Source organism: Thermobia domestica, chromosome 6 (genome assembly GCF_964235325.1).
Source record: "Thermobia domestica chromosome 6, izTheDome1.hap1.1, whole genome shotgun sequence".
Lineage (NCBI taxonomy): Eukaryota > Metazoa > Arthropoda > Insecta > Zygentoma > Lepismatidae > Thermobia > Thermobia domestica.
In genome coordinates this window covers 77213128-77233561 of record NC_137459.1, presented here as the reverse complement: position 1 = coordinate 77233561, position 20434 = coordinate 77213128, and the positions used below count along the sequence as shown (strand labels likewise).

Sequence of the window (20434 nt, the reverse complement as noted above, 5' to 3'; positions counted from 1 at the left end):
CTAAACTCATATCCTTGCAAGCGTCTTATAAGTAGAAATGCAAAAAAGCCGGCTTTTTTGAATCGATGTTTTTTTTTCACATAAAAAACCGGCTTTTTTGGGGAAAAAACGAGAATTTTGGAAATTTTGGCTTTTTTTCATTTTCATGATTTTTCTATCTAAATAGCTTTCTTATAGTATATTCTGTAGTTAGATAAGCATTTCAAGACCTAAATGCCATATTTCGCTCTGAAATTCACCATCAATATGGATGGAGCACATGTTTTACGAATTAAAGCTAACATGAAGAATGTAGTATTTGAGGGCAATTTTAGAGGCTATTCAACGTTTAAGTTATCGAAATCTTTTTCTTCTCTAGATCATTATAGTTTGTCATCCATGTTTCATTTCTAAGAGCTTAGTACTCTAGCTTCTATTGCAAAAGTTAAACTTGTGTTTTTCTATATATCCGTCAAAGCGTACGTTTTTTAATATATCCGTCTACCCGTACTTCCACATTTCTGTGCAACGATTTAGCAATAATTTTCCCGATACAATCTTGAATACTAATTTATACAAATAACACTGGTATACAAATTTTGATCAAGGTCGTGCTTATGTTGGTTTTTCGTCGGTTTCTTAATAACTTGCACCCACTGAACACGAGCATGGCAGTTATTTTCCCGTAATGTCAAAATTTGTGATGATATAAGCATATTAGATTTTACTCAAACAGTAATATATTATACAATTTTGTCTTATGAGAACATTGAACTACAAGCATAACACAAACATTGTAGTAGTGCTTCTGTTGATTTTTCATTGCTTTCTTAATGATTTGCACCCGCTGAACATGAGTATGGCTGTTATTTTCCCGTAATGTCAAAATTTGTGATGATATAAGCATATTAGATTTTACTCAAACAGTAATATATTATACAATTTTGTCTTATGAGAACATTGAACTACAAGCATAACACAAACATTGTAGTAGTGCTTCTGTTGATTTTTCATTGCTTTCTTAATGATTTGCACCCGCTGAACATGAGTATGGCAGTTATTTTCCCGTAATGTCAAAATTTGTGATGATATAAGCATATTAGATTTTACTCAAACAGTAATATATTATACAATTTTGTCTTATGAGAACATTGAACTACAAGCATACCACAAACATTGTAGTAGTGCTTCTGTTGATTTTTCATTGCTTTCTTAATGATTTGCACCCGCTGAACATGAGTATGGCAGTTATTTTCCCGTAATGTCAAAATTTGTGATATATAAGCATATTAGATTTTACTCAAACAGTAATATATTATACAATTTTGTCTTATGAGAACATTGAACTACAAGCATAACACAAACATTGTAGTAGTGCTTCTGTTGATTTTTCATTGCTTTCTTAATGATTTGCACCCGCTGAACATGAGTATGGCAGTTATTTACCCGTAATGTCAAAATTTGTGATGATATAAGCATATTAGATTTTACTCAAACAGTAATATATTATACAATTTTGTCTTATGAGAACATTGAACTACAAGCATAACACAAACATTGTAGTAGTGCTTCTGTTGATTTTTCATTGCTTTCTTAATGATTTGCACCCGCTGAACATGAGTATGGCAGTTATTTTCCCGTAATGTCAAAATTTGTGATGATATAAGCATATTAGATTTTACTCAAACAGTAATATATTATACAATTTTGTCTTATGAGAACATTGAACTACAAGCATAACACAAACATTGTAGTAGTGCTTCTGTTGATTTTTCATTGCTTTCTTAATGATTTGCACCCGCTGAACATGAGTATGGCAGTTATTTTCCCGTAATGTCAAAATTTGTGATGATATAAGCATATTAGATTTTACTCAAACAGTAATATATTATACAATTTTGTCTTATGAGAACATTGAACTATAAGCATAACACAAACATTGTAGTAGTGCTTCTGTTGATTTTTCATTGCTTTCTTAATGATTTGCACCCGCTGAACATGAGTATGGCAATTATTTTCCCGTAATGTCAAAATTTGTAATGATATAAGCACATTAGATTTTACTCAAACAGTAATATATTATACAATTTTGTCTTATGAGAACATTGAACTACAAGCATAACACAAACATTGTAGTAGTGCTTCTGTTGATTTTTCATTGCTTTCTTAATGATTTGCACCCGCTGAACATGAGTATGGCAGTTATTTTCCCGTAATGTCAAAATTTGTAATGATATAAGCACATTAGATTTTACTCAAACAGTAATATATTATACAATTTTGTCTTATGAGAGCATTGAACTACAAGCATAACACAAACATTGTAGTAGTGCTTCTGTTGATTTTTCATTGCTTTCTTAATGATTTGCACCCGCTGAACATGAGTATGGCAGTTATTTTCCCGTAATGTCAAAATTTGTAATGATATAAGCACATTAGATTTTACTTAAACAGTAATATATTATACAATTGTGTCTTATAGGAACATTGAATTATAAATATAACACATATTTTGGACATCAACTTTCTGGGTAACAAAAATCTACATAACAATACATAAATACTAAAATATATGAATATCACATTTCTTATAAAAATTATATACAAAAGTACTTGAGATTGGAGGAAAGTGTTCATCAAGTACCGGAATTCCGTAGTCAAAAGTGAAAGTTAGTGGTTGTTTTTCTTTTGTGGGAAACGTTCACTTCGTCATGGACTAACCCCCAAATATAATCACCCATCATTGCACAGTCCCACCTTTCTTGGTATCTGCTTTCCATTACCTCAATGGCCTTATGGAAACGTTCCCCTGCCCTTCTCTAACATCTCCTTAATTCTCCCTAAAGAAATCCAAGTATGAATGTAGCATATGTAATTTTAAAGACATTCTACATCCCAATGCTCGATATTGATCAATGAGTGTCTTAACTTGGTGTTTAAACGCTTCTCTTCGGTTATGCACAAGAAATCCCGTCACCAATTTATGAAAGGCCTCGAAAGCGTTTCTTTCCAACTCCGTCATTTTTTTGTTTAAGTGGAGCACTATTAAGCATGACATGAATCTGAGGCCCGGTGAAAACGCGAGCCAGAACTTTTGCCTCTGATAAAGCTGCAAACATTTGTTTGATACATTGTAGGGCAGGTGAATTGCGACCCAGAGCTTTCACAAATTATTTTCCCAATCCCAGCTTAATATGTAATGTTGGCATGAGAATCTTCAACCTGGGCACTAATGCTTCATTTATCACATTATGTGTTCCTAGAATAAGTTCCGTTTTTTCAGGCCACACGGTTTGATCATAACGCTGGTTAGTTGTCCGACTGTCCCACAGACATAGAAAGCAGGAATATTTAGTATAACCATTTTGCAACCCAAGAAGAAAACCAATAATTTTGAAATCCCCACACACGTCCCATTGATGTTCCTTATATTTTGTTTTCTCCAACATCAGCTTCACACTTGAATTACTCTATTTACAATTCTGCTATGTATCTTCATAATCTATATTCTCTGTTTCGTACTCCGAACAATTATCTTTAATAACAAATGCGATACCACCTAGCGAGTATCGAAGTAAAAGGACGCAAATTACACTGCATAAATCAGTATAGGAGAAAAATAAAACATGCTTATATCGTTGCAAATATTGACACTACATAACAATAAGTGCCAGATTCGTGTTCAGGGGGTCAAAATACATAAAAATTCATCAAGAAATAATAATAAGCAAAATTTTGTATACCAGTGTAATCAGTAGCGGATTGAGAAAAGTACTTTGGATGGGGTTTCTCTGATTGTTTCATTTCCTAAAATGTCCTGATTTTATTTGGGAGGAGCTTGAAGTTTATGAGTACAGGCATAATATTTCGTTTCGTTTATATATTTAGCAATAATCTTCCGAATACAACTTTGAAGATCATTTTATTCTGAGAATCAGTGGCGGATTTAGAAGAGTATTTTGGGAGAGGTTTTTCTTACTAAAGTTTAGTTTTTCTAAACATTCGTAATTTTTATTTGACGGGAGCTTACAGTTTATCAGTAAAGGCATAAGTAATAGATATTTCCTTTGCTTTAGACATTCCGTAATTTTGGGGAACAGGCTTCAGCCCGAAAGACCGTCCCTCTAACCTTCGCAAAGCCGTCACTGCTGGTGATTAGTAATAATAATGATTTAAAAACAATAAGAAAGGAAGTCGGCCAACTCACAGTACCGCAGTATTTCTACTTCACAGATGGAATGAAGAAAAGCTTTGTCAGAATGGTCGAATGCTGGGTTGAATCCGAACTTCCCGATAGAAGCGCAAAAGCTCCACTCAGTCATGTTTTTTGTGTAGTTGTATTTATCTTAACTTAAATATATTCCGTAGTCCTTTTTTTGGGTGGTGGTGTGGTGGGGAGAGTTCCGTAATGATATGAAGGGTGTGAGCCAAGAACATGAAAAAAAATGAAATGAAATCTGTGAGTTTTACGTCCCACGCTTATGCCGGTTAGGCTAAAGGAGACGGTGATGATGAGTAATGAATGAAATGGTGGAATGAAGAAAGTGGGAGAAAACCCACGCACACGGTGTTTGTCCACCACAAAGTTCACTTGGCGGGGGCTGGGATCGAACCCGAGACCCCACGCACCAAAGGTGAATGCTCTACCATTGAGCCACAGCGGCCCCCAGCCAAGAACATGCTAACCAACAAATTTTCAGTTGCCGAGTTGTGCAGCACCAGATAGACAGCAACGCATACCGCTTCGTTTAATCCTTCATGTATAGTCTTATGTGATAAATCAGCTTTCCGACTTTCCAAATGGATTGTGCAGCAGAAAATCTCTAATTTCTTAAAATAGTAAAATTGTGGGTTACCATGTTCTTGCCTCACGCCCTTCATATCCCTCTTCTCAAAAAATTCAGAAAACTTGAGGACTGAGTAAACCGTGATGGTGGTTATATAAAACTATAGAATTTCAAGAATATACAGAACCAAAAGCTCTAGATGTGCAGCCTTTAAGTGTATCATATAAATCTAAGTATTTCTCTTATGTTTTATTTTAATTTTATTTTGTTCCAAAAAGATGCTATGGAATATTTTGAAGTAAAAATACTACATAGAATTTTCCTAGTTATTTGTGTATTTTTTAAAAGAAGTATTTACTTTTAGGGTTGGCTGGCTTACACCAGCTGTTTTTTTTTTAAATAAGCAACTGGTTTAAACCAAAAAATAAAAAAAACGAAAAATGCTAATCGTGTGAACTTCATGTTGACGTTTCCACACATCAAACAATCTGCATTAGTTTTATTTCCTTTTCACCTTTTAATCAAGGTGTTCCATGTTCAATTCTCAGTCGAACCACAACCCTTCTTTCATGCGTAAACAAAGTAGCGGTTCGGATGTAACTTTAATCGAAAGTCTTCTCCTTGATAACCTCGGTATTACGTAAGGATAATAAGCCTAAAGTACGAAACGAAACCAAATTGTATATTTCTGCATGCCTGAATGCCTGTTGTTTTATAAAGAAGCCAAGGTTGCTTAAATATATTGATAGAAATTGGCATAATTTATCGATTGCCTACGTAGCTTCCAACATTAGCTTGGATTGGACTTTCAATGATGTGTACGTACTAAATTTGTAATTTAATGCCTCAGTTTTAGCGTACTGATTATGATATGTTGACCTTTAAATTTTACATGCAAAGTAATAACAGGATTTTTTCGTTATTGTTTTACATTTAGAGTAATGACGGGACTTTCCCGATGGCTAGGGCGGAAGTTTCCCAATTTAAGAAATTTACTGACCGGATTTATTTAAGCTTATGTGACCTCTTCCAGCATAACTCCGTTGTTGCATAATAACACCAAGGCGAAACAAACTTATCTCTGTCAATATGTAGTATAATTACATAAAGCAAAATATCTAAACCAAAAAAAAAAACTGGTTTAAGCCAAAAATGCCTAGTTTAAACTCCCCCCCCAAAAAAAACGGGATTTTGGCATTTTCAAAGAAAACATGGTTCTTCCCAACCCTGCTTACTTTTATATATAGGAAGTTAAAAAAATCTTATATGCATTGGTTAATCCTTTGGAATTCATAATGTAAATATGTTGAGAAGTAAAATTGTTTGAAATATCTTTTCGAAATTCATGGTTTATTTTCGAGGTTTTATATTATTATCGGCATTAACCACTAATTAAATGACTTTTTGTGTTATAGAGAAGCGAAACAAAATCTGCTTTATCAACTTAAGGCAGAATTTAAAAAAAAAAGCCCAAAATTTCCCAAGCAAAAAAGCGAAGCAGGAAAAACCGAGTTTTTTTTTTCAAAAAAGCCGTTTTTATTTTTCGAGCCCTTGCATCTCTACTTATAAGACCTCTGCATTTCTATCTGTTGTTCTCTTATCATCCAATATTAAATTTACATCATCAGCATGCGCCATGAGCTAATAAATACCATTCAGTTCTAGTCCCTGGTATTGTTTATGAATTTTCTTACTCAAGAACAAAGTTGACGAATACATATATAATGGAAATACGAATATATTATTTATTTAATTCACATATATAAATAAAAGACCTTAACCCATTTTGTGCAACGCCAAACTTTATAAAAACAATATAAAATATTTTTTTTTTTCAAACTAGGCTTTTTTCTCACTTGTCAGTGTAGTTCAACCTTCGTGCCAAGTCTATTCAAAATTGAGCAAGTTCTGTAGATTACGTACAACAAATAGTACTATCTTTATAATTGATTTGTTTTATAACAAGTAACACTACCACATGTACACCATGTGAAGAAGTTTACTCTTTTATGGTGTCATATTTTCTCAAATATTGCTGAAACCGCAAGTGGTAGTGTATTCACATCACTTCCGGTTTTAGTAGAAATATTAGAGTGGAGAGAGAATGTAGACTTATTCTTTGGACGCTGAATCGATAACAAGAAACCCATTTTCACTCTATAACGATCATCGATAAAACCGAACTTCTATCGTTTCTCAACTGTAAAGATCAATATTGAAATCAGAATTCGTAGTGGATTTTCATCATTTCGGTTTTAGTAGAAACTTAATATAGAAATGAAATGTATTCTTGGGTCGTTTAACAGATTACAGGAATCAATTTATGGCTAGATATTACCGTTTTAACTTTATAGCGATTGAAGTAGAAAGTGGTGAATTTCTGTCACGACTGATTTTAGCAGATATATTAAAGATTGAATATGTTCTTGGTACGCTTAACTGATATGCAGAAAATCGCTTCGCTGGATATGTTACGGTTTTCACTCTGCAATGATCAATATTACAAGCGGGAATGATTTATTTCTGTCACTTCCAGTTTTAGTAGAGAGATTAGAGTGGAAATGGAATACATTGTTGGAACATTTAATTGATTACTGAAACCGCTTCTCGATAGCTATTACGATTTTGATTCTATGGCAAACAATGCTAAAATCGAAAGTGATTGATTTCCGTCACTTCCGATTTTAATATAAAAGTTAGGGTGGAAATGGAATACATACTTGGGACGCTTATTTTTATTTAATTATTTATTTATTTATTTATTGTAGAAAACAACACTTTGCTATTTATTACGGTTTCTATTCTATGATGATCAATGTTAAAACCAGAAGTGGTTGATTTATTCCACTTCCAATTTCAATAGAGGGTTGAGATAAAAGATGAAACCTATTCCTCGAACACTAAATCGACTAACAATAGTACAGTACCATCCTTTGTAATTTGTCTTTTGGCGCTAATGAAGTCCCTGGTTCAATCCTCCGTCAAGTAAGTTTGTGGTGGACAACATTGTGCTCGTGTTTTTTTTGGGGGGAGGTACTCCCGTTCCCTCCCACTTTCTTATTCCACTAATTATCCCATTAATATTAACTTGCTTTAATCATCGTCTCACTTAGCATAATGGACATAATCGTGGGGCGTTAAACTTGAAGATTTCATTTGTGTGTGTGTGTGTGTGTATGGTGTCGTGGTTGGTATAATAGTGTTGTTAGAAACTCAGCGGAGGAGGTTTTTCTTTTTTAATTAAACAGAAGTTGATCACAAGAAGAAAAAAAGACTTTTAACTCAATTTGTTTCTCTGACGAACAACTCGAGATTGAAGTATTCTGGTTTTCTTTTGAGCGATACATGCATGCATAACGATGTAGAATAGAAACGTATCATGCACGAATCCTTTCCTTTTGCATCCTCTTTCATAAAATTAACCTTAATAATCCACAAACTCGCTTAGTAACATGCACACAAATTGGCTTAGTTGGATTAATTTTCTTAAGTATTTTCATATTCGTACAGCAATATATTAAACTTTGCATAATCTAACAGAAGAAAAAAAGATATGATTTGCTCGTCAATTCGTCTAATTCCCACATCGCCTAACAATTTATCGGGTTTAATTCACAGCTGAAAATCGCATTCACAATTTCAAATGCAATGTGAATTCGCATTTGTCTTAATTCCCACTTCACCTGATTTTAGCAAGAAGGAAATACCTTTTATATAGAAAATCTGAGTGTTTCCATATCTATACTTGCACATAAATAAGTTATACACATAGAGCTCTTGGTAAATATGTGAACATTGATTAATCCCGTATTTCATATATGGCACGTTCATTTGAAATAACTATAACATAAAAAAATTCAGTTTAACGTCCCACGGTTATGCCCTTTAGACTAACAAGGGAAGAGAGGAAGATTATATATCGAAGTGGAAGATGGTTTATACACCAATCGAAAGCACTAATGACGCCTATTATAAAACTGTAATAAAATTTTTTTCGAATGTATATACTGTTCGAGTTATATGAATATACAGTGTGTCCGGAAAATCCGTTTTCACCCCTAGAAATCGCAAACGGCGAGACAGATTCCAAAACAGGACAACACGTGTTTGATCATATTAAAAGTACAACGTATTAAAGCAAAAAAGTTTTGTCCCAGGGCCACCCGCAGGGTCCCAGGCGGGGTTCCCTCTATTCCTCTTACATTCGCACTGTAGAAACTAAGTGAATATAGAAAAAATAAAAAAAAGCATTAATTACTAATATTCATTAGTAAATTGTGCAGTAGAGCCCCTGTCAGAAACTAAGTCTGTTCTGTAATACTCATCACGATATGTTATCCTACTTTGGTTACTAAGCTGGGACAATTGCTATAAAAGTGTACTTGACACTAATTTATATCTATTTAAAGAAAAAAAATATGTTCATTGCAGGTGGACAACGTCGAACACCCATCTTGGCAAGCTCAGCTAAGAGGGAGAAAGAAATGGATTTTGGAACCGCCGCCAGAATGCTACTATCAGTGCAAAAGACTTGAAGTAATTGTTGAACCAGGAGAGATTAGTAAGTAGGATGCTTGTGTCTGTTATATATATATATATATATATATATATATATATATATATTTAAAAAAAAGCTTGGTCAAAGAAGTGTCAAAGTCATTTTTTCTTGTTTGGCTACTAAATCAGCCATTTTGTAAATTCAGAGGTGTAGAATGTAACTGTGAAACCAACTTAGTAAGAAAATGCCCATAAACCTTTTTTGCTGTTTTCAAAACGACATATCTGTACTAGCAACAATGATATTCAAGAATCACTTATACGATTTCAATAACAATAAGAGCAGCGGCAAGTGCGACTATTACAAATATGGCATCCACCACTATCACGTTTTTAAATATTCCAATGTCTAAAATTATGAATACTTCAATGTTTGTGTTATGCTTCATGTGTTGTCTTATGCTAGCAGAGATTTCTAGTATAAAGCGACTGTGATTATTCTTTGTCCAAGTTCTCTATTTGTTGTCTAATAATAAGTAATACTTTCTGTTGTTTTCTTTCCTACTGAATTAAAACAGAAATGTATGCCTACATCTAGAATACTTCATTTTTGATTATTGTACTACAGCCGAGGACTCCAATGGACCCAACATAATTATTCCTAATCTAGTACACAGTAACCTCTAGGAATACTGGCCAGATTATTCAGGGGTACAAAAAAATCAGTTAACATCAACATGAAAGTATAAACATTGACTTTTCGAAAGTATAAACAATGCCTAATTGTACTTAGATTAAACATTTTATGATAAATAGGAAATGTTGATGCAATCAGAATAAAATTAACTCAAAATTTGTATTAGTTCCATCTTCGTGAATCATTATTATAAGTTCCGTATACAAACTACACCATTAAAAAAAATGTTTAGAGCTGTTATAGGGTGTGTGGTATTAAATATAATGACAATAATTAAAAATACATATGCATATTACCTAAATGAAAGTTTCAATAAGATGGATTACAACCAATAGGAAATAATGAAAATCGCTTGTCTAAAATGTGTACTTCCTAAAGCTAAAGAAAATGAATAGCTCAACACATGATGAAATAGTGGTCAAGGCATTATTCTACTAAATTTGAATGATGGAGCTATATTTACGTAATTGGTCAGAAGAGAGACTGTACAGACCGAGACTTACAGTTTAAAATGCGATTTGAATAGGTGCATTTGATGCTCGCATATCGGCAATCAGATCGAGTATATGGTGAACCAAAGCATGCATGAAATCACTAAACAGGAAAGGAGAGTCTTGTTGAGTGGGATCACCCATTAGTATGAAAGGAGTCAGTCTATCTAATACTATACTTATCTAGATATAAATTATTTCTATTCAGTAATCCAGGCAATTAAGTAGATTGCGCAATTACTGAAATATTGGTGTGAGCATACATGAAGTCTGGATCTAATTAAAGAACTGATTCACAGAACATTAGCTGAGTTTAAATAGTGCTTCACATGCTCACTGTCATTCTCAATGCACTTTGCTAAACCTTCCTCTGAATTGTTGTGAATATGTGGGAATTGAGAGATAATATTACGGTGGTTACTATTTCTTAGAAATGGTTCAAATTTCATATTTTGAAATTACAGTACACACCTTAGATTTTATAATTCCCCATACGCCAAAATTCATGGAATTGGGATCAGGTGAACACGCCGTTACCCCAGACTGTTTTCCTACTCAGAAAGCAACAACGACATTGGTTCCAGACTTTTTAAAAAATAGTTACCTTGTAAATATTTTCTCTTTATTTGAATACTATTTTCAGTTGTTTTAAAGAAAATTTATACTGCATTATGTTCACCGGTTAACACTAACCTGTGAACCATGATGTAATCTGAATAGATGTGTAGTTCCTAAGTAATTACAAGCGATTTCATAATCATTCCCTTATCTTTGAAAGTTAAGACTATCACATGAACTTAATACCTGAGCAAGTGCTTGCTTGATGTGATCCCCAGTGATTAGATCGCACCCCCCCTCAATTATTCAATCTCCTTAAAACGCACGCAAATAGTTTTCAACGACATTCTCTGTGACAATAGCATTCACAGTCAGATATTCACATTCTGAACACACTGTACAGGAGACGCAGGGACCTGACAGAACACGTAGATTTGATTAAAGCAGTGGTGACAGGCACACAAACATATCGATAACACAACAGATATACTACCTAAGGACCCGCGACTATTCGTACACTACAAATACTTCTGTGCTCCAGATCCTACTCCATCTCTTCCCTTCTTTTCTTTACCTGTTTCTCTTATACTGCTTGTAGACGATCCAAGAAAGCTTGAACAAGACTCTTGTTCAAGATCATTCAAGACTATTTGATGACAAAGACGTCAGCACTGACGTCATTTTTGTCTTGAATTCAATAGTTTCGTTCTCGTTTCGGTCCTGTTCTAAACAATCCAATTCAAGAGCATGCAATAGCAAATCAGCGCTCGAGTTTGAGTGCAGGAAAATACAAAACAAGTATGATGGTGTCGTGAGGCAGAGCTGCAGTTGATTAAATATCTTTTCGTTACTATTTTCCATAATTGTCTGATATTCCAAGTGTGTATTATGGTAAACAAAGCTAATATTTGCGCCGGAAGATATTGTTAGTATTTTTTGTTAATAATATTCAGGATTTATATAGTTATAATGCTTGTATGCCCATAACTTCTGTTAAATTTTGAGGCAATGATAGGTATAAGTATTAATTTGAGAATTTAATATACAAGAATACCGGGTGTAGATTAAGAAAGAAGAGTCCATTAAATAAAAAATATATATACAGGGTCAGTCCATAAAGTAGTAGGACTGAGTCAATTAAAAATAATATATTGACAGAAATAACACTTACGCTTAATATTCTTCGAAATATGGTCCTCCTACATCCACACACCGCTGCCAGCGGGATTTCCAGTTTTCATATGCTTCCTGGAAGGCGGAAACTGGAATGCTGTTCAGCTACCTCATCACGGCCTGTTGTAATGCTTCCACCGAGACGTGATGATGCCCTTTCAGGGTGGTTTTGAGGCGGGGGAAGAGGAAAAAGTCTGGTGGGGCAAGGACGGGACTGTAGGGTGGCTGAGGCAAGGTTGCAATGTTATGTTGGGCCAGATACGCCACCACTCGGAAGGCTGTGTGGCTCGGAGCATTGTCATGATGCACTAGCCAGGAGTTGCCGATGGCTGGGCGGACGCGGACGATGCGTTTCCTCAGCCGTTCCAGAACCTAAAGATAAAAAGCTGCATTGACAGTCTGTCCGTGTGGAGCAAATTCCCAGTGGATCACACCTTGTGAACCGAAAAAGGAAATTAGCATGCTTTTCACCTTTGATTTCGTCGTGTGCGCCTTTTTTGGGGCGTGGGGAATTTTGGGTGTGCCATTCCGCGCTTTGACGTTTGGTCGCAGGGTCATACTCAAACATCCACGTCTCGTCCCGAGTCACCACTAGTCTCAAAATATTTAAGTTAGACCTATAGGTTGCTTAAAATTCAGTCGAAACAATTTCGATATTCCTAATTCCTCACAAAATCAAGACACCGCAGTCCATCAGTCACAATAGTTTTACAGTCATGCTAATAGTTCTTGTTAGCTGCGCTATCCTTTACAAGACGCCAAGTGATGTCGCTTAAGCAATTCCCAGATGAGCTGAAAGCTTGAGGAGAGAACTAGTTATTGATAATGATAATATCATCAGAGCAATAAATAAAAACAAATTGTCAAACAAAACTCAAATCTATAATATTATCTTAGAATATGTCGTTACAAAGAGGCAATGATCATTTGTAACCAATACAAACGGAGCATTGCAAAATTGTTTGTTTAGTTAATATTGACGTTAATACTGAGTAAACCACGCTTCGATTGCTTATTGTGATAAATAAAAGTAAACGTTGGCACAAACAAACACAAACCCACAGATACATTTATAAAACATAATGTATTTTAGGTAGGAATTCCATTTAATCTCGGTTTTCCGTTATGCAATTGTTCTCCCAATAAATGATATTAGTTGCACCGTTTCAACTTGTTATTTTGTGTATTGGAATTCCAAGAATATATGTTGTGGTTAGCTATTGTCATAAATTTTATTTTTATCCACCAGCTTTATTCCTTCGTTTTCAGCATTAAATATATTTATTGCCCCGGCTTATAAATGAATTAACTCCACGTTCAGTCATGTGTATTCGAACTAGGATACGCAGCTATATATTATTGCCAACGGAAGTCATCGTGGTGCGTACGGTAACTTAAATACAAAGCATATTGTATCATCATGTCTCTTCGTAAAGAGATTAGCCAGTAATGTATTTATACATGTCCCGAAAACAAAAATAATTACTAAAATGTTGAGTAGGCTTTATTAAAATCCAGGCGACAATCCACTAAACGTTCTATTCTAAAAGACCATAAAACTATTTTGTTATTAGATTACATATAAAATATTTAAAAAAAAATAGTTTCGGCTAATGATTTTTCCCTGAGGGATCCGATATTATTAAAGATGGAAGACAGTCAAGAACATAGTAACAATTGATATATGGTGTTAAACAGGACACACCTATTGATTACATTAAGAAAAAAATAGCGAGAGACTGATGGTGGCAAATGATAAACAACAATAGTTTGACCCAAATTCCTGTTTAGACAAATTTCGACTTAGAATAAAACCAAGGATTTTCAAGGATCTCGCTTCTTCCTTCATCCTTCTTTTTACTCGCTTTCTTATTTATTTGTGATTTCATTATATTTAATTTATTTAATTCCGTTTAGCCTAAAAGGTAGGTTAATACTCATTTATGTTATTCAAGATCAAGGCCTTGTTTCCAAGATATATGTGACCCCGAGTTTCGTGCTTGTGGGTTTTCAAGTTGTGCCCTAGTTCCACTTCCTTGCTGAAACTATTCTTTCATCATTATTCACTAGAGACCGGATGTTAGGCAAAATGCATATTCTTTAATTTTAAAGATATGATCAAAAATAATGTTTTAAGGTTTATGTGGGGGTTATAGTTTCAATTTAAGCCAATTTTGTTTTGCGTATTTTGCTCATTCGTGTCTAAATAATTGCCTTAATGCCTAATGTTGCCTGTTCTATGCATTTTCTTTAAAATAAAACTTTGTTGGGGAAAACATATAATTTGGTATTTCAAGAAAGGATTCCTCCTCTTCCGAGAAATATAAGTGATGCAGTGATACAGTGATACAGTGATACAGTGCTGTAAAACTTTGGACAGCTGTGTTTTACTGATAAAGTACTGTAAAGCTTTGAAGTGCTGTGTTTTACTGATAAAGTGCTGTAACTATGGGCTGCTGTGTGTACTGATAAAGTGTATAAAATTTGGACTGTTGTGTGTAGTGATAAAATGCGGTAGAGAATGTTTTACCAATATACATGGAATACATATCCAGCTTCATTTTTATATATACAGTGAAATAATATATTAACAAACAGGTATGTTTCTATGTTCGTTGAACATTCTCTATGACTTGAATTTATTTTTTAATTGTATTGAGTATTTATCTTCATTATTTCGAGTTACATTTTAGTGCCTATTTGCCTGCCTATTGTACAGGTTTTTAAAGCCTAAATATCCGGTCTCTACTATTCATCATGGCTACTCACTCCTCTTGATCCACGATACCCTCTAACTCTACCTGCATATTCCCTCTCCCTAAAAATACCTGCTTTCGATTTGACGGTTCTGAGTTTTACTATCATAGGACTTTAATTCAAAAGTATTGCATTTGTATCAATTATATATTTGTATATAGCTATTATTTAAGTTTCCCTTTAGTTTCAACCAATTTTCTCTTGACCATTCCAATATAACAATGATAACCCATCTCGTGGGCACCATTTGCTACAACGCATCTGAAGTTTAAGCGGGACCGTTAAAATTCACTCCTCATTTATTTCTCTAATTGAAATAGCCTAGGTTTTCATCGTCGAATCTACGAAATGTGGGCTTACACTTTAATGTAGTATTCGATTTACATTGAAGAAGAACGTAGGTCACCTGTATTAATCCACGATGGATCTTTATATCTACAATGGTATCAGTGAACTGGTTTTCACCAGTTTGCCAGAACAGATAGTTAAAGTCATATCTCCACCTCTAGATAGTTCTCTAGTGTTAGTGTTGATAATCTAGAATATATTCTTTCCTTTCAGTTTTTAAATAGGCTGTTAAGACATGCTACAGTTGGCGCATGAATCTTTAATTTTATACATTCCATCAATTTTTATGGGCCTTCTGTTGTTTATGTTTTCGTGATTTACCATAGTAATAGCAATAATATAGAAACATAACGATATTATCATACTGGAACAGCATTAATGCTAAATAATTGTACTATACTAATCAAAAACCCGGCTGATAAGTGACTTGAATACACACACACACAGAGATATACAGTTTTAGGGTATTTCAAAACAACACCGATAACGTTTGGGAGGTGGTTCCTGACACGAAGAAAAGAAGAAAAGTATGGACCAACCTGGGTGCACAAATGCTTCCTTTCGGAGCTATAGGCTGCCGAAACGGGAATGCGGCGTAGGATCGACACTGCGTAGCATCGAAACTGCGTACGATCGAAAAATTCAGCTCAAAACCTCTTTCGATCCTACGCAGTTTCGATCGTACGCAGTTTCGATCCTACGCAGTTTCGACGCTACGCAGTTTCGACCGTACGCAGTTTCGATCCTACGCAGTTGCCCTGAAATAATTTAAGTTTTAATCATGCTCTCAAAAAATATATATTTTTTTCTCTCTCTTTAATTTGTTTAATCTGTGCAGCTATAAATTAGGGTTATATTCATGGACTCCACACGACCTAAACTGCGTAGGATCGAAACTGCGTACGGTCGAAACTGCGTAGCGTCGAAACTGCGTAGGATCGAAACTGCGTACTTTCGAAACTGCGTAGCGTCGAAACTGCGTAGGATCGAAACTGCGTAGGATCGAAACTGCGTACGGTCGAAACTGCGTACGATCGAAACTGCGTACGATCGAAACTGCGTAGAATCGAAACTGCGTAGATTCCAAACTGCGTAGGATCCACACTGCAGGTAGGATGGACAAGTTACAGGCGTATGGATTGAGAATCAATTATGATTTGTAATGATGACTATGTCAGAAGTGTAATACTAACTTTGAAACAGCTTCGACGGAATATAATGTAAAATAGTTATGTAATATGGAGAATTTAAAGTAATGAAGATTATGATGTATGATGAATATTGAAGGATAAGAATAATAATAATGTTTAACGAATATTTCGATTGTAAATATATTATTTCGTAAAGGCTGTCAGAAAGTTAGAGAAACAAAAGTCAGATAAAGATTCATATGCTGTTCTGTGTGGACTTGTCTGCGTAATATGAATGAAAATTTATATGATTTTATGTACAGCTTAATGACCTAATCACCAGTTATTCATATGTATGTCAACAACGTTACAATATTGTACTTCGCTTTGGGAGTTTTTCATTTGTACACTGAACCTCAAATCAATTTATAATTGGAACACGTACCCGTGGGAGTAGGAGCATTTCAATGTATTCCGTTACATTTCACAAAAATATTTTTAACCGTAAAAGATTCGAAATTAAACTACTATTCAAATAGAGAATAAAATTACGAAAGTTTACAATTATTACTGGAAATCAATGCTGTCATCCATTTTGAACATTTTAAAAGAACATAGTTTCTAATGTATTGAAATTTCATATCTTATGAATAGTTTGAAACGTTGTAAATAGTTGTAAAGAACCTGGAGAAAATTCATCAAAGTCCTCCTACAATGGGGAAGCCGTGTTAGACATGGAGTTAGTGGATGCAAATGGTGGCATTGGAAAAGTCCGGGTCTCCCGAGCACAGTGGTGATATCAGAAACTGGGCCCCAGCCATGAGGCTCCAGAAAAATGGGGTCCCGAAGTTTTGGGCGCGGGTTGTTTCTATACGCCTATTAAACATGGAATTGTATGTGGGTGGTGAAGTTGGAAATGTTCGGGTCGTCTGAGCACAGTGTTAACGTCAGAAATTGGGCCCTTGTCTCAAAGGTCCAAAAATGGTGTCCGGAAATTTTGAGCTTGGCTTCATTATATTTTTCTTTTAAGCATGGAGTTATTGGATACATATTGTGGTGTTGGAAAGCTCCGGGACCTGAGATTCCAGAAATGAGATCCGAAAAGTTTGGGTTCAGGTCTCTTTTATTTGCCTATTTAACATGGTGTTGTACTATAGTGTTAGCGTTTGAAAGGTCGGGGTCTATTAACGAAAGCGGTAATGTCAGAAATTGGGCCTTGGCCTTGAAGCTCCAGAAAATGTGGTTCCGAAATGTTGGGCTCGAGTCCACTCTATTTCTCATTTAAGCATGGAGTTGTTGCATACAGATGGTGACGTTAGAAAGATCCGATTCCCCTCAGCACAGTGGGGTCCCAGAAATGGAGTCGCAATGTTTTGGGCATGAGCCCCTTCTATACGCCTATTAAACATGAATTGTTGTACGAAGCTGAAAAACTTGTATCTTCCTATAAAAAAAAAAAAAAAAAAAAAACTTGTATCTTCCTTACAATTATGTATTAGATAATAATCTGAGCTCCTAAACACGTATAAAAGATACCGAAGTTATATTTCAGCAAAAAACAATTACCATAAAACATCTCTTTGCATGTGTAATGACTGAAATGTATTATAATTTGCTTCCCTCCCAAATAAATAAATAAATAAATAAACGATTACAGTCGATAAGCGTAAATCTGGCAGAATCTATTTTCCGAAATCTAAAACAAATCACACAGATTGTTTATTGCTTGTTCGAGATTGTCCACATTACATTTTCGGTCGCGATTGTACATCACATTTTCGGTTTTTCACTGTATGTAATTAACTATACCATAACAGAAATTCCCGCTACGAACAAATTACACGTTAGGTATACGCCTATGCGTCTCGTCTCGAGGACTTCTGGGCAGCAGTGGCTTAGTGGCAGAGGGTTCACACATGATGCGGGGCCCTGGTTCTATACCAACTTGCGCAAAGTGGGGTTTGTGGTGAACAAACACCGTGTGTGAGGGTTTTCTCGGAGTTTCCCTTTCCCACAACTCTTTCATTTCACCATTCCATTTATTCTCATCATCTGCGTCTCCTTTAGTCTACCCAGGATGACAGTCGGACATAAAACTTAAATATTGCATTTTCATTTTCACATTTGGAGACCCTGTATTTGTGTTCCTTGAGTGCCCCAAATGCTAAATAATAATGGGTTGGAAGGCCCATGAAGTTTAGTACCTGGTACACCCATTATCTCAACTTGCCCAAAAAGTTAAGGGCTCAGGTTAAGTTAACGCCCCAAAACTTTAGTTTTCACACCTTATTAACTATATTGGCCCAAAAGATGAAATTTGTTAGCCCATCGATCTTTATCTCGACTAGCCCAGAAAGTTGGGAGGCTCTGGTGAAGTTAGCCCCCAAATTTTCGGCGCCTATATCACATTAACTATGGGAGAACGAAAGCTGAAATTTGGTAGCCCATCCAGCCCGTAGACAGTACTATGTAGGCCATTCATTCTCTGGACCAGCCCAGAAACTTGGGAGGGGGGGGGAGGGGCTCACGTTAAATTAGAGCCCGAAATCTTTGGCGCGCATATCTCATTTACCCTTTCGGGACAAAATCGATTTTGGGGTTTTTGGTAGACTTTCAGTTAATGATTTATTGCCCAAACATTGTTAGCCCGATTGATATCGTTTACGTCTTGTATTTTAGAAGAGGGACATGGCTATTTTTTGGTGTAAGTTAGATTGCAGTGTTGCTAACGGGAGGGATTATTGAAAAAATGTAGGAGTAAAAATTTTTTTAAAAAGTTCCCTAGCCGAATTTCATGATTTTTTCTAGCTGGCAACACCGAAGCCACATGGGTTCAAGTCACCTAAAAAGAATTTTCTGGTATGTTGACAAGGTACAGTAAAAACCTGAAGTCGCTGGCTGCCATACAAAGAGAGAAAGAAAAAAACTCTCTCATAATACACATGAAATTTTGGCACTTCTTACGCGTCAGAAGCAAAAATCAGCATACATGGTGGTTCACCGGCTTCCCTAATTATCCAATCGTGCTCCTCTATGGTGCGTTTTGTAGGCCAAGAATGATTCCAAACAGTTGTACGTTGGTTTGAATATAGCCAAGGACACTGAAATAATAGGGGGGAAAGGATAAATTTCCCAAAAATTTTTCACAAACAATTACAATTAACATTTTCTGTAGCTGGCAACATTGCTACCAGTCAGAAGCAAACAATTTTAAAGTAATCTTTGGCCCACCAATAATATATTCAGCTAGTATCATGATGATATCTCTCAAATTAAGCATTTTTCCTAGAAAGTCAGTATTATCCTTAAAATTATGTAATATGGTATATTGTAAGACCGGAATTGTAGTGTCCCCAATTATCCAAGTGAAACTTTTTATAGTGCGTTGTGTAAGTCAAGGATGAGGCTTCCAGAATCTGGTATGTTCGTTCCAATGTAGCCAATAGAAGAGAAGGAAATAAGAGGCAAATTTTAGAAGGGAAAAAAGGGATTTTTTAACCAAAAAAAGTCTGGAAATAAATAGTTCTATGGCTGGAAATACTGCTAAAAGACAGATGCAACTATCTTAAAATAAACCTTAGCCCACCACTAATATATCCTGAAAGTATCATGTCGATATTGAATAAACGAAGCTAGTAATTAAAAATTAATAGATTATGGTAAATATAAAAGTGAGAAAAATCAAGGATTAGAACCTTAATACGAAAATGAAACGAAATCTTTGAGTTTCACGTCCTACGGTTATGCCGGTTAGGCTAAAGTAGACGCTGATGATGAGAAATGAATGACATGGTGGAATGAAAAAGTGGAAGGAAACGGGAGAACCCCGATAAAACCCACGCACACGATGTTTAGAACCTAAATACGAATTTATGGTGTGCCTCTTAATTACGCAATTGCAACGATCTGTGCCCAAGTTTGTTCAGTAAGAACCGAAGTTTGACTGACGTAGTTCACTTGCGCTCGGACGTATAGGTACGGAATTATAAACATAAACTTCGAAAATTGACAAATCTG

General features: G+C 35.2%; 1 protein-coding gene across 1 annotated transcript in view; it reads left to right on the top strand.

The window, feature by feature from the left end:
• The window catches only part of LOC145688064 (uncharacterized), a gene marked incomplete in the record, with an annotated part of 846580 nt that overhangs the window by 657092 nt on the left and 169054 nt on the right, over positions 1-20434 (top strand). The window contains 1 exon segment of the mRNA XM_081761771.1: positions 9198-9327. Coding sequence (XP_081617897.1) covers positions 9198-9327 — 130 coding nt within the window.